Source organism: Carassius carassius, chromosome 11 (assembly GCF_963082965.1).
Source record: "Carassius carassius chromosome 11, fCarCar2.1, whole genome shotgun sequence".
In the NCBI taxonomy this organism is placed as follows: domain Eukaryota; kingdom Metazoa; phylum Chordata; class Actinopteri; order Cypriniformes; family Cyprinidae; genus Carassius; species Carassius carassius.
In genome coordinates this window covers 8,414,748-8,428,910 of record NC_081765.1, presented here as the reverse complement: position 1 = coordinate 8,428,910, position 14,163 = coordinate 8,414,748, and the positions used below count along the sequence as shown (strand labels likewise).

At 43.1% G+C, this 14,163-nt stretch overlaps 1 protein-coding gene across 1 annotated transcript; it reads left to right on the top strand.

The window, feature by feature from the left end:
- The first annotated feature begins 1,468 nt into the window (after window positions 1–1,468).
- Window positions 1,469–10,787, top strand: fgf9 (fibroblast growth factor 9). The gene is made up of 5 exons (XM_059561321.1): window positions 1,469–1,481; window positions 2,283–2,372; window positions 4,434–4,580; window positions 4,696–4,799; window positions 10,500–10,787. The coding sequence occupies exons 1-5, from the start codon at window positions 1,469–1,471 to the stop codon at window positions 10,683–10,685; spliced, it is 540 nt and encodes a 179-aa protein (XP_059417304.1). The 3' UTR covers window positions 10,686–10,787.
- The last annotated feature ends 3,376 nt before the right edge of the window (window positions 10,788–14,163 follow it).

Sequence of the window (14,163 nt, the reverse complement as noted above, 5' to 3'; positions counted from 1 at the left end):
AAGAAATTGACCAATCACCTGAAAGGATTGTCAGGCTTTCGAGATCAAAGCGTGGCTGGTAAATGTTCTTGTGCTTTTAAAGTTTTAATAAAGTTACAAGTGCAGGGTACTTTGCAAATAGTCGTATAACAAAACATTTTAATAAACGTCATAATTTATCTAATAAATGAAATATTGCGTTTGTAAAGTTTTTAAGAACAGACTTATATGATTCAGCTCAAATTGCAGAGAATAATTCAGAATCTAAGAATCAGCACATTAGTTCTTATGATTATAAATCTGAAATGAGTTGGTCACTCATCCCAGAGGAAGGGAATTACAATCCGTCCAGATAAATTCAAGACAATAACGTTTTGTTTAAAAAACGGGTTTTTTCTCTGCTAGAAAAAGCTACATCTGAAAACAAAATGTAATTCCTCAAGATAAGTTTCATTATAAATTAATATTTTTTAATGAAAGAATTATAATATATCACTTAAAGTCACAGAACAGAGCTGTTTGGTCACAATTTAAGCCAGCCCTGGTTTTCTGTTTGCTGTGAGTTCTTTTTGGAATTTCCTGCATTTCTTCTTCTTCAACAATCGATTTCACTCGGATCTACGTCACTATACAGAGAAAAGGGTTGCTACTCCCTTTCATCTCAACAACTCCAGTAATGTTAACTAATAATCACAGAACATTATACTCATAAATCCTCAACTCCTTTTCTAAAAACCTAGAAAGAAGTTATGGCTATGTTAAATTGCTTCTGATTAAAGATAAAAAATAAAATAAAAACAGCTCTACTTTGATCTGTATGCGTAAATAACTCATACCTCTTTAAACTTTGTAGGAGGACAGCTTTAACCAATTTTCCACAATAAATAAATAAATAAATAAAGATTTCCACTCTTTCCATGGTGAAAACAAATGGTCAGTGCTAATGTTGAGGGAACCTAAGATATGAGGCATATCATTTTTTTTCTTCATAATTATTTAGACATTTTGTGCTTTCAGAGAACTGAGAGCACTTATGTCAGAGTGTGCTGTTTGAGGCCTCCAGTTCATAAACAAATAAACTGACCAACTTATCACCACCCACTTTAATCTCATTTCTTCTGGCTTCATTGGAAACATCATCACACATTAATTGCAAAACTCATATATACTGTAGGGGCCTCAGAGATGAGAGGCTTCACGGGTGCTAGTGTGGGGTGAGTTCGAGTTTATATCTTGCAGATTTATATCTGGCAATTCTGAGAAACAACTTGCAATTCTGAAAAATATAAGATATAAAGTCAGACTTGCAAGATGTAAACTTGCGATTGCAAAAAATGAAATCAGATATACACTCAGAATTAAGAGAGAAAAAAGTCAGAACTGTGGGATATCAACTTGAAATTGAAAGAAAAAAGTATGATAATTCTGTGTTTGTGAATTTTTCTTAGAACTGAGAGACATAACTCACAATTCTGACATATTTCTCAAAATGACGAGAAAAGGTAAGAATTATGAAATAAAAAGTTGCATTTAATTTTTTTTTTTTAATTCTGTGGCGCAAACAAGTATCCACATAAATGTTGATACACTTGAAATGCAATAATTATCTCCATGTTAACCTTTGCTGAACATTAAAATGCATACAATATTAGGAAGTATTTTATGTTATCAACAACAGTAGTTGTACTATTAGTAGTAGTGCATTATTAGTTTTATAAGTGAACAGAAACACTGCTTTGAGGTCAAGTTAATAAAGGCAAAGAATTAATAACTGAAATGGAAGTGAGTTAAGGCCCTCATACACTTCATACACATTCACTTGTGTCATTACTTATGAAAGTGCATGAGCGAAGAGATACTGTATCACTCAAATGATAAGAAGACTTTATTAGTCATATACACAGATTTAAAAGTGTATCTGCGTGGGTTCTTTCCTCTGTGTGCATCTGTTCTGAATGTTCATCTAGTATGTATCAGTGCAGATGATGTATGTATAAAGGATGGCGATAGGATGAGTGGAGGCACGCTGACCCTGTGTAGTGAAGTTTGTTTACACTGAGTGCAGGACATTATGTTCCTTTAGTTTCAATATATCAGTCAGTCACAGCACTGGTGATTGAGGAAGGACACTCCGGGCCTCAGAGACGGTTTCACAGGTGTCAGTGCGGTCAGGAGCCGACAGCATGTCAAAGAGCTTCACCTGGAAGCCATATTTGTGTTCCTGATGCCTCTCTCGTGGATATGGACGCTTTTATGCTTTATATCAGTTATACTGTCAATTTGTGTAAGATGTAACTGCACAGATGAAGAAACCGAGTCCTCAGGTGACCAGGCCAGCCGTGTGAGACACATGTGGCTGCTCTCAATGAGGGATGTGAAAATGAGAGAGAAAGGTAAGATCAAATCTGTACCCGCTTGTTCATTCAAAGCACTATTTTCACTATTCATGGGAATCTTTAATCCAAATATATATGCATGTATATAATATATATAGAGAGAGAAAGAGAGAAAGAGAGAAAGAGAGAGAGAGAGCGAGAGCGAGCGAGAGAATAAATAGTTCATTAATCACAGCACATTAAGACTTAATTAATTATTTCGTATTGCAAATTTTCTGTAATTGATTTATGTTATGATTGTAAATATGGTGATTTCGGACTAAAATTGTTTAAAAGCCATTTTAAAAAGTGATACAGAACTCAAAACCATGCTGTTTTGTGTGTTTAACATGGTAAAAGTTGTTGCACCTTAATGTCCTTTTACTGTGACTTTATTCAGAATACAGCACAGCATCTCATACATTATTGCCTGAATAAATGGTACATAAGTGTTTCTTCTGCAAAGAAACTTCTAACTGGGCCTTAAGATGCCTAAAAGTGACTTAAATTTAAGACAAAGCATTACAATAAGCTAAAACAGCTAAAAATCATGATTTAAATTCCCCATCTCATATATATATGAGGTAGCCTAATTTCAAAAGTGTGATTTCTAAACCTGGAATGGTTACATAAATTACTTTTTAAAATTGAATATTAATTTTATAGTTATGCCAAACTCTAAAATAGTTTTTTAGACTACAAAATATATTTAAAATCCTTATCATTAGTCATCTTCCATCAAATCATGACCAACTGGAAAAGTCATGGGGTATTTAAATAAAGTCATGGGGCTTTGCAGTCAGAAAAGGCTGAGAATGACCACAGTGGCTATTTCTGTGTGTCACATGACACTGTGTCAAACACTGTGTCAAAAAAATTATGTGTGTACATGCATTTGGCAAAAATTCCAGTACTTTATGAATGTATTTATTACTATTAGCAGCTTAATAGTAGGGCATCATTTTTTGTTATAATAAGTTTTACACAGAGCAGCACAGATAACAAATGTGGCTTAAGAGCTGAACACATGACAGCTGTCTATCTACTGTCTATATATAACGACATCTGTTGCTTAAAAACTGAATGAATGCACCAGCATATGGTTTTAAATACTATCTTACTAATTACTATTGAATGAATATTGTGTAGTACACAATATATTTTTTGCTATATTGTTGCACATTCGCAGTAGGTCATCCAGGTATAAAATGCATACATAAATTCTAATATTTTGCAAATGAAGTGTAGTATGGTAGTGTGCTATTCTGATACCTATATTTTGTTCTAAAGTTTGTTTGGTCACACACACACACACACACACACACACACACACACATATATATATATTAACGGAAATCATACGGATGCTTCCTGACTTGTGCTGTTACTGAGACCAGTGGCACATGTTAGTGGCCTGGTGGATGTGATCACACATACAGGCATTCACACAGGATCTGAGCTTCAGTGTGCAGTGTGCATCAGGTCATGTCTTGTTTACAGCAATCAAAGACACAAGGACAGATCTGTGACGCATGCTGATAACTTTTCGCTGATAGCATAAAGTGTGTTAGCAAGGCAGCTGTTCAAGAGAACATGCACACAATCATACCAGTTTGTTAGTAACCACTGATTATAAATATATTTATCTCAAAACAATATTTTAACCAATGTGAAATTTTTACAAAATATCCACCTTCAGCAGCCTTATCACATTGGCTGTGTCCAAAATCATACTCTGGTTCATGTTTGAGTAAACAATTCCCTAGCATCTGTTAAAAAAGTTAAATAGTCAGTTTAAATAAGTTATCTAGAATAGGAATGTGTGTGGTTTGACTGTTATCTGGACGCACTACATCCACCATACTGTCATTGTCATGTGACTTTGTGTTGCTTCTCTCTCATTCTCAAATCTTCTTCTATTGGCCTCACAGACTCTTAAAAACACATACTACTTTCTTCACATACTGTTTTTCTATATAATAGTGAAGTGTGCAATTTCAGATGTTCTCCATCTTACCATCTAATTATAGTTTAACATTTCTTAAATTAGTAAGTATTTCTGTTCTTTGAATATCCCAGCAGCCATAGGGGAGTCTAATCCAACAGCCATAGGGGAGTCTAATCCAGCTCGACATCAGCTCCTGTATTGCCGTGTTGGGATTGGCTTCCACCTTCAGATTGTGATGAACGGCAGTGTTTGGGGCGTTCACGAGCCTTCTGAGTACAGTATGATTTACTCATTTGCACATATTAAATTGTCAGAATAAATGTACTTTATATCATTCCCATTTCTTTTATTTCTATGTAATGATTTCTTCTTCATTCTCTTTTTGTCTTTAAGGCTTGCTGAGAGTGTTTGCTGTCAGGCCAGGCATAGTGGGTATCTGTGGTGTGAAGAGCGAGCGATATTTGTGCATGAATCAGGAGGGAATCGCACAGGGAATGGTGAGAAAGGTCATCCGTTACACCGCACGTATGAAACTTAATGGCAAAACATTACATTTCTCAGAATCACATTTAGCCCAATAAGGCCTGATATATGAAAGCAGTCAAAAAATCTAATGCTTTGTAATGTTACAGTTTATTAAACCTATGCACAAAATATAAAATAAACATTTCTGAAATATGTATGAGTATGTTTTGGTGCCATATCATGCATTATGCATCATAAGGTCCAACCTGATCTTAAAAACAAATATGCAATTTGGTACAGACGTTGTTATTTATATGGACTAAAAGTAACATAATGAGATTTATATAACAGTATAGCAAACTATTGACAATGTGACTGCACATAAAATATAATATCAGTTGTGACTCTGCATCACCCAATAATGTCTTAGTAAGTGTGACGATACGTGTAACAGAGAGACACAGGAGAGAGTAGATCCAATCACTAGTATGTTTAATGGGATAATCCAATTCGTTGTCAAACACAAGCCAGGGTCAAAACCAAACAAGCAGTCCAAGAAAACAAACAAAACAAAAAGAGGAAACAGGAAAGGGAACGGGAACTCGGAGGACGAGAAGACAAAGGAGAATCTCAGAGGACGAGAATGCTGAAACACGAAGGGTAAGGACTCCATACAAACAACAGGAAAGACTGGAATATATATAGGGAGGCTAATGACAATAGATTTCCTGCACCTGGTGCAATTAACAGGAGTGCAATTACTGTGAAGACAGGACCAGACTAGAGGAATTCTAGTGCCTACGGTGAAGTGCCTAAGGGGAAGTGAGCTCACTAGTGGACACCCAGGGAAACAGAGACTAGACAGCATGACAGTACCCCCTCCTCCACGGAGCAGCTGCCAGATGCTCCACCCGAACCCAAGGGAAAACCAAAGACACAAAGAGACTAGGAGGGAGGTGGAGCGGCGGAGGATCAGGGGGAGGGACGAAGGGCCAGATAGAATGGTAAAACAGAGACAAGAGGACCAGGTAAAATGGGGAAACAGAGACAAGAGAAGTGCAACACAAAACAAGGAGTCCTGGAGGGTGGTGGACCGGCGGAGGATCAGGGGGAGGGACGGAGTGCCAGGTCCATAGGAGGAAACAGAAAGAAAGACACAGACTGAAGAATAACAAAAAATAAACACAAAAACACAAGTCCAAGAAGGACATCACGTGACGCCCACCGGGGGCGGAGCAGAAGACCACCACAACCATGTGGTCAGGGCGGAAGCCCCCCAGGGCAGAGCAGAAGACCACCATAACCGTGTGGTCGGGACGGATGCCCCCCAGGGCGGAGCAGAAGACCACCACGTCCGTGTGGTCGAGACCGGAGTCCCCCAGGGCGGAGTAGAAGACCACCACAACCGTGCGGCCGAACCAGATGCCCCCCAGGGCGTAGCAGAAGACCACCACATCCTTGTCGTCGAGGCAGAAGGCCCCCAGGGCGGAGCAGAAGACCACCACAACCGTCCGGTCAGGGCGGAAGCTCCCCAGGGCGGAACAGAAGACCACCACATCCGTGTGGTCGAACCAGACGCCCCCCAGGGCGGAGCAGAAGACCACCACATCCATGCGGCCGGACCAACAGGAAGACAGGTCTGGTTGGGTAAGTCTCAAACATAGAACATAGGGGTAGCCTCCGTGGCCACAACCGGAACAGTCGGGTGCTCTGAGAGTTCAACTGAGACATGATGAGTCTCTGGAAGTTCCGCAGAGGCGAGGAGAGACTCTGGTAGTTCATCAGAGCTGTAGAGAGGCTCGAGTAGTTCCACAGAGAAGTGACGAAACTATGGTAATCCCATGGTGTTTCTACTGGATTCCAGAAGATCGGTGCTGACTTGACTCTGCTCATGAAGATCATTGGTGACTTGCATTTGTTCGTGAAGATCATTGGTGACTTGCCTTTGTTCATGAAGATCACCGGTGACTTGACTCGGTCCCTGAAGATCACCGGTGACTTGACTCGGACTCTGAAAGGTCAACGGTGACTAGCCCTGATTCTGGAAGGTCAAAGGTGATTAGCCCTGATTCTGGAAGGTCAAAGGTGATTAGCCCTGATTCTGGAAGGTCAAAGGTGACTAACCCTGACTCTGGAGGGTCCACGAGCACCTGACTCGACTCTGGAGGGTCAACCGGAGCCTGACTCGACTCTGGAGGGTCAACCGGAGCCTGACTCGACTCTGGAGGGTCAACGGTGACTAGCCCTGACTCTGGAAGGTCAACGGTGACTAACCCTGACTCTGGAAGGTCAAAGGTGACTAACCCTGACTCTGGAAGGTCAAAGGTGACTAACCCTGACTCTGGAGGGTCCACGAGCACCTGACTCGACTCTGGAGGGTCAACCGGAGCCTGACTCGACTCTGGAGGGTCAACGGTGACTAGCCCTGATTCTGGAGGGTCAAAGGTGACTAACCCTGACTCGACTCTGGAGGGTCAACCGGAACCTGACTCGACTCTGGAGGGTCAACCGGAGCCTGACTCGACTCTGGAGGGTCAACGGTGACTAGCCCTGGCTCTGGAAGGTCAAAGGTGACTAGCCCTGACTCTGGAAGGTCAACCGGAACCTGACTCGACTCTGGAGGGTCAACCGGAACCTGACTCGACTCTGGAGGGTCAACGGTGACTAGCCCTGATTCTGTAAGGTCAAAAGTGACTAACCCTGACTCTGGAGGGTCAACCGGAACCTGACTCGACTCTGGAGGGTCAACCGGAGCCTGACTCGACTCTGGAGGGTCAACCGGAGCCTGACTCGACTCTGGAGGGTCAACCGGAGCCTGACTCGACTCTGGAGGGTCAACCGGAGCCTGACTCGACTCTGGAGGGTCAACCGGAGCCTGACTCGACTCTGGAGGGTCAACCGGAGCCTGACTCGACTCTGGAGGGTCAACCGGAGCCTGACTCGACTCTGGAGGGTCAACCGGAGCCTGACTCGACTCTGGAGGGTCAACCGGAGCCTGACTCGACTCTGGAGGGTCAACCGGAGCCTGACTCGACTCTGGAAAATCAAAGGTGACTAACCCTGACTCTGGAAGGTCAATCGGACCCTGACTCGACTCTGGAGGGTCCACGGGCATCTGACTCGACTCTGGAGGGTCCACGGGCATCTGACTCGACTCTGGAGGGTCCACGGGCATCTGACTCGACTCTGGAGGGTCCACGGGCATCTGACTCGACTCTGGAGGGTCCACGGTGACTAGCCCTGATTCTGTAAGGTCAAAAGTGACTAGCCCTGACTCTGGAAGGTCAAAGGTGACTAACCCTGACTCTGGAGGGTCAACCGGAGCCTGACTCGACTCTGGAGGGTCAACCGGAGCCTGACTCGACTCTGGAGGGTCAACCGGAGCCTGACTCGACTCTGGAGGGTCAACCGGAGCCTGACTCGACTCTGGAGGGTCAACCGGAGCCTGACTCGACTCTGGAGGGTCAACCGGAGCCTGACTCGACTCTGGAGGGTCAACCGGAGCCTGACTCGACTCTGGAGGGTCAACCGGAGCCTGACTCGACTCTGGAGGGTCAACCGGAGCCTGACTCGACTCTGGAGGGTCAACGGTGACTAACCCTGACTCTGGAAGGTCAACGGTGACTAACCCTGACTCTGGAAGGTCAACGGGAACCTGACTCGACTCTGGAGGGTCAACGGGAACCTGACTCGACTCTGGAGGGTCAACGGGAACCTGACTCGACTCTGGAGGGTCAACGGGAACCTGACTCGACTCTGGAGGGTCAACGGGAACCTGACTCGACTCTGGAGGGTCAACGGGAACCTGACTCGACTCTGGAGGGTCAACGGGAACCTGACTCGACTCTGGAGGGTCAACGGGAACCTGACTCGACTCTGGAGGGTCAACGGGAACCTGACTCGACTCTGGAGGGTCAACGGGAACCTGACTCGACTCTGGAGGGTCAACGGGAACCTGACTCGACTCTGGAGGGTCAACTCATGCAGTGACGCTGGGTTGGTGGCCATCTTGTACTGTGGTGCTGGCTCAGCAGACTTGACATGAACACTCCTGGGAATCTCTAGGATCTTTGACAGCATGGAGAAATAATCCAAAAACGTCGCCCATCTTGGGCGTTGTCACTGAGCTGGCGGCCATCTTGCACCGTGGTGCTGGGCTGGTGACCACTTTGTGCTGTGGCGCTGTGCTGGCGTCCATCTTGCCTCGTGGCACTGGGTTGACGGCCATCTTGTGCAGTGGTGCTGGGCCGGCGGCCATCTTGTGCTGTGGCGCTGGGCTGGTGGCCATCTTACCTCGTGGCGCTGAGCTGGCGGCCATTTTGTGCTGTGGGGCTGGCTTCCATCTTGCCTCGTGGTGCTGGGTTGGCGGCCATCTTGTGCAGCAGCACTGGACTGGCGACCATCTTGTGCTGCGGCGCTGGCTCGGCAGACTTGCGCCTCCTCTCCCCTCTCTGTCCACAATGGGGAGACGGCGGCTCCAATCCGAACCCAAGGTCGACGGGGGGCCACAGTGGAGAGCAATGCCGGACCTCCTCTCGACCACTCACTCCTGAGCGACCTCCCTTGGTTCCACGGAACACGACCAGGCGGGTGCCCTTGAAATCATTCCTCTCCCGCTCGGTGACTGGGGAGGAAATATGAATAGACATACTGCTGGATCTCTATTGATGGAGTCCTTCTGTGACGATACGCGTAACAGAGAGACACAGGAGAGAGTAGATCCAATTGCTAGTATGTTTAATGGGATAATCCAATTCGTTGTCAAACACAAGCCAGGGTCAAAACCAAACAAGGAGTCCAAGAAAACAAACAAAACGAGGAAACAGGAAAGGGAACGGGAAACGGGAAACGGGAACTCGGAGGACGAGAAGACAAAGGAGAATCTCGGAGGACGAGAATGCTGAAACACGAAGGGTAAGGACTCCATACAAACAACAGGAAAATACTGGAATATATAGGGAGGCTAATGACAATAGATTGCCTGCACCTGGTGCAATTAACAGGAGTGCAATTACTGTGAAGACAGGACCAGACTAGAGGAATTCTAGTGTCTACGGTGAAGTGCCTAAGGGGAAATGAGCTCACTAGCGGACACCCAGGGAAACAGAGACTAGACAGTGTGACAGTAAGATAATATTTGATTGCTTAGTTTAATGATCAAAGCTCAGGGCAAAACATATAATGCAATGCAATACAATTATGAGAGATTAACAAAAAAACATTTATCAAAAGCTATCAAAATCATATCAGATACTCACATATAAAAAGTTTTCCAATATATATATACTGTATATAATGGTTAATCAAGTTGATTCAGTCCACTAAATGTTTATCTTGAAATATTAATAAAGATATAAAAGTTATTATCATGTTTAATTCATAAAAAACAGTAAATAGACAGCAAAGAGATACGTGAACCATGACCTAAAGGTGGACATGTTTACAATTATAGAAAAAAGCCTTTTACTTGCTAAAAAGTATCAACCAAAGTAGTAGATTGTTTGCAACAGGTTTTTCAGCAAATTTTGATCATGTCTATAAATTATATGCCATATAAATTGATGTATGTATGCAACACTGTAGGCTTTTTTGGGTTAATTCTTACGCTTATGTGAAATAACAGTAATTTCAGCTATTTGTAAGGAATAAATACTATTCTTATTAAGTGCATCCTGAAATAATGACACATTTGCATATGTAAACAATAACATTATATCTATTTTTTGTTGTAGAAGAAGTTCTCAAATGAATGCCTGTTTAAAGAGCACATGGAGGAGAATCATTACAACACATACTCCTCCGTCGGCACAGGATTCTTCCTGGCTTTGTCACAGCAAGGCCAGCTGAGGAAAGGTAAAAAAGTGGGCCGGCACCAGGCATGCACTCACTTTTTGCCTCGCAAACCCTTATCTCATTAAAGTTTTTATTCTGAACAGTGACAAAGTGACTTGACACACAGCCAAGTATGGTGACCCATATTCAGAATTCATGCTCTGCATTTAACCCATACAAAGTATACACACACAGCAGCCATTTATGCTGCGGTGCTCGGGGAGCAGTTGGGGGTTCAGTGCCTTGCTCAAGGGCACCTGTTGTGGTATTGCCGGCCCAAGACTCAAACCAACAACCTTAGGGTTAGGGGTCAAACTCTCTAACCACAAGGCCATGACTTCCCCACAAACAGGACCATCCCTAGGGTGATGCAGCTGCTGCGGTCGCAGCCAGAGATCGTCCCTGTGACCGTTACTCTATTTTTGTAATCCGCAGTGCATGTGGTGGATTGGCTGCAAACTGAAAATGCCACAGATTTCTGATGATGGGTGAAAGACGTCTGTGAGTTGTGAACAGCTGTCACTTAGTTTTGACATACTGCACATTTTGTAACTCCAATTAACCATAACTACTTACTGTATTTGTATTTATTTTAAACATTTAAATTGATAAATGACTAATGAATTTGACATCTTTATCTGTAATTTGCGTTTATAATGAATGTGAAAATATGCACATATTTATTTATTTGTCTCTAATGTGTGTATAGTTTAATAATGAATGAAATCTACATTTATACCAGTGTTATTTTTGTAATATTTATATACTTTTATTATATTTATTAATATTTTTAATTAGCTATTATTTTATTACATATTTTTTCTTTATATATATATATATATTATTTCTATTTAGTTATTTTAGTACTTCAGCTTAAATGGTCACACTGTCAACTTTTCTAATTTTCATTATTTATTTTTTTGTGTTTTCATATATTATTTATATTTTATAGCAACTTTTCAATAACTAAAAAGTTTGATATGTATGATTTTATTATGTAGTACATGTCATATTTCATCTTATTGTATGAAATGAAGCCGATCCATCTGAGTTCTGAACTCCAAATAAAGATGAACATGCTGAATAACAGTGAATGTTGGAAACTGCAAACAGAGAAAAAAAAATAAAAAATACAACAATACAAAAATTAAAGGTTGAACTGACTCCATACTGAATAAAGGCCCATTCACACCAAGAATGATAACTATAAGCATAATTATATTAGAATCCACACCAGCGGACGATATTGTCTGTCTGTTCTAAGCACAAAACTCTCGAGCTTATTATAGCAGGATTTATTCTGATGTTTTTATTTTACATCAGCTGGAAAAAATGTCTAGTGATTCCACTGATATTGTTTTTCTCTGTCTTTATCGTTATAGCTGCAGTGTTCATAGCAGTGGACTCTGCTATTATTTAATATTGAGAAAGATTTTTAGAAATGTATCTTTATCATTACCTTTATGGTTATTGTCCTTGGTGTGAATAGGCCTTGAGACATGACAGGTAAATGGGTGGAAAAACAGGCCAGTCTTCCATTGAGCTCTTCACTGACAACAGCTCCATAAAACACTTCCTGACAGAAACAAGCATAACCTCCCCCTACATGAATAATCATTATTAACATACCAATTCAAGCATGTTTTGGGGTACATTTACATGCCAACAATGGCCCTCAAAATGTTCTTGTGTAAAGGTCTCTTTATTATGTTGGCTCCGTGGGAGAGGGGCGAGGCCGGTGGGGCCAGTGTTAATGAGGAACACCTGTGACACACAGGTCTGGAGTCTCGGGTGTTTGCACAGGTGTGCCTCGCCCCTCTCCCACAGCTCTCACCTGCCCTGCTTCACGTCACAAGGGCCTTCGTCCCTTCCTCTTTAAACTATCAAAGCATTTACAGGAAATGATGTTTGAGGTAGATGTCCTGCAGAGAGGGGAAAGCAGACCTGGAGATACGCTCAGCTAATCACACAACTCTCTGCAGGGCTTTGCAGTCTTGACTGGAGCTGTTCCCATAGTCAATACACTTTCTATAGCACCTGAATATAAAGTTTTCAGGATTGCTGGTGAGACCCTGAATTTCCTCAGCTGTCGCAGATAGTACAGTCTTTGCCTGGCTTTATTAAAATGTGTTTGAATGTGTGTAGTCCAAGTTAGGTCCTCTGAGATGTTTACACCAAGGTACTTGAAGCTGCTCACCCTCTCCACAGGGGTCCCGCTGATCATAAGAGGTGTATAGGGCTGCTGCTGTCTCTTCCTGAAGTCCACAATCAGTTCTTTAGTTTTGCTCACATTCAGAGAGAGACAGTTGTCCTGGCACCATGATGTTAATTTCTCTACCTCATCCAAGTATGCGGTCTCATTATTGTTGTGAATGAGGCCCAAAACCACAGTGTCATCAGCAAATTTGACTATAGATGTGGAGCTGTGCAAAGACACACAGTCATAAGTGTAGAGAGAGTAGAGCAGGGGACTCAGGACACAGCCCTGTGGGGCTCCTATGTTCAGGGTGATGGAGCTGGAGGTGTACTGGACTACTTTCACCACTTGAGGTCTGCCGGTGAGGAAATCAAGAATCCAGTTGCAGAGTGAAGAATTCAGGCCGAGGTCTATGAGTTTAGAAGCTAGCTTTATGTGGACTATAGTATTAAAAGCTGAGCTATAGTCGATAAATTGCAGCCTTACATAGTTCACGCTATTGCTGTCAATGTGTGTGAGAGAAGAGTGCAGGATGTGAGAGATGGCATTATCAGTGGATCTGTTTGGGCGATGAAGTATCCGCGATGGAGGAGCAGATGACGTTTTTAACCAGTCCCTCAAATAGCTTCATGACTATTGATGTGAGGGCAACTGGACGATAGTCATTCAGACAAAAGGGTTTATTGTTCTTAGGCACAGGGATGATGACAGATTTTTTGAATGAGGTGGGAACCACCGATGTAGCAAGAGACTCATTAAAAATGGATGTAAACAAACCAGGGAGCTGATCAGCGCAGGACCGCAGAACACGGCCAGAAATTCCTTCAGGTCCAGCTGCTTTCCTGACGTTCACTCACTTTAGAGCCCTCCGAACCTCGTCCTCCGACACGGTGATTACATGATGATCGCTGCTCTGACTGCTGCTTCTTGTCGCGCTGATCGGCAGACTCGCACTGCTTAGATTCAAAAGCGACCGTAGAAATTCACTGCTTTCAAAGCGACCGTAGAAAGTGTTTAGCTTGTCAGCCAGCGACAGATCTGCTCCCACCTCTGCAGAGGATTTGTTTTCAAAGGCACAGATGGTCCTTAGTCCTTGCCACATGCATCGGGAGTCATTTAGCTGGAAATGTGACTCTATGCATTCCCTGTATCAGTGTTTGGCGGCTCTTACTGCGCGTCGGAGAGCATAGCACGATGCTTTGTACTCGCTCATGTTTCCTGACAGAAGACCAGCGTTGTAAGCAGCAGTGCGTTTGTTTACTGCTGCACGGATTGTTTTGTCCACCCACGGTTCCTGATTTGAGAAAGTCCTTAAAGTTATTGTATCTGTAGCTTGTTCGGCTAGCATGTTTACAAAGCTTAATGCT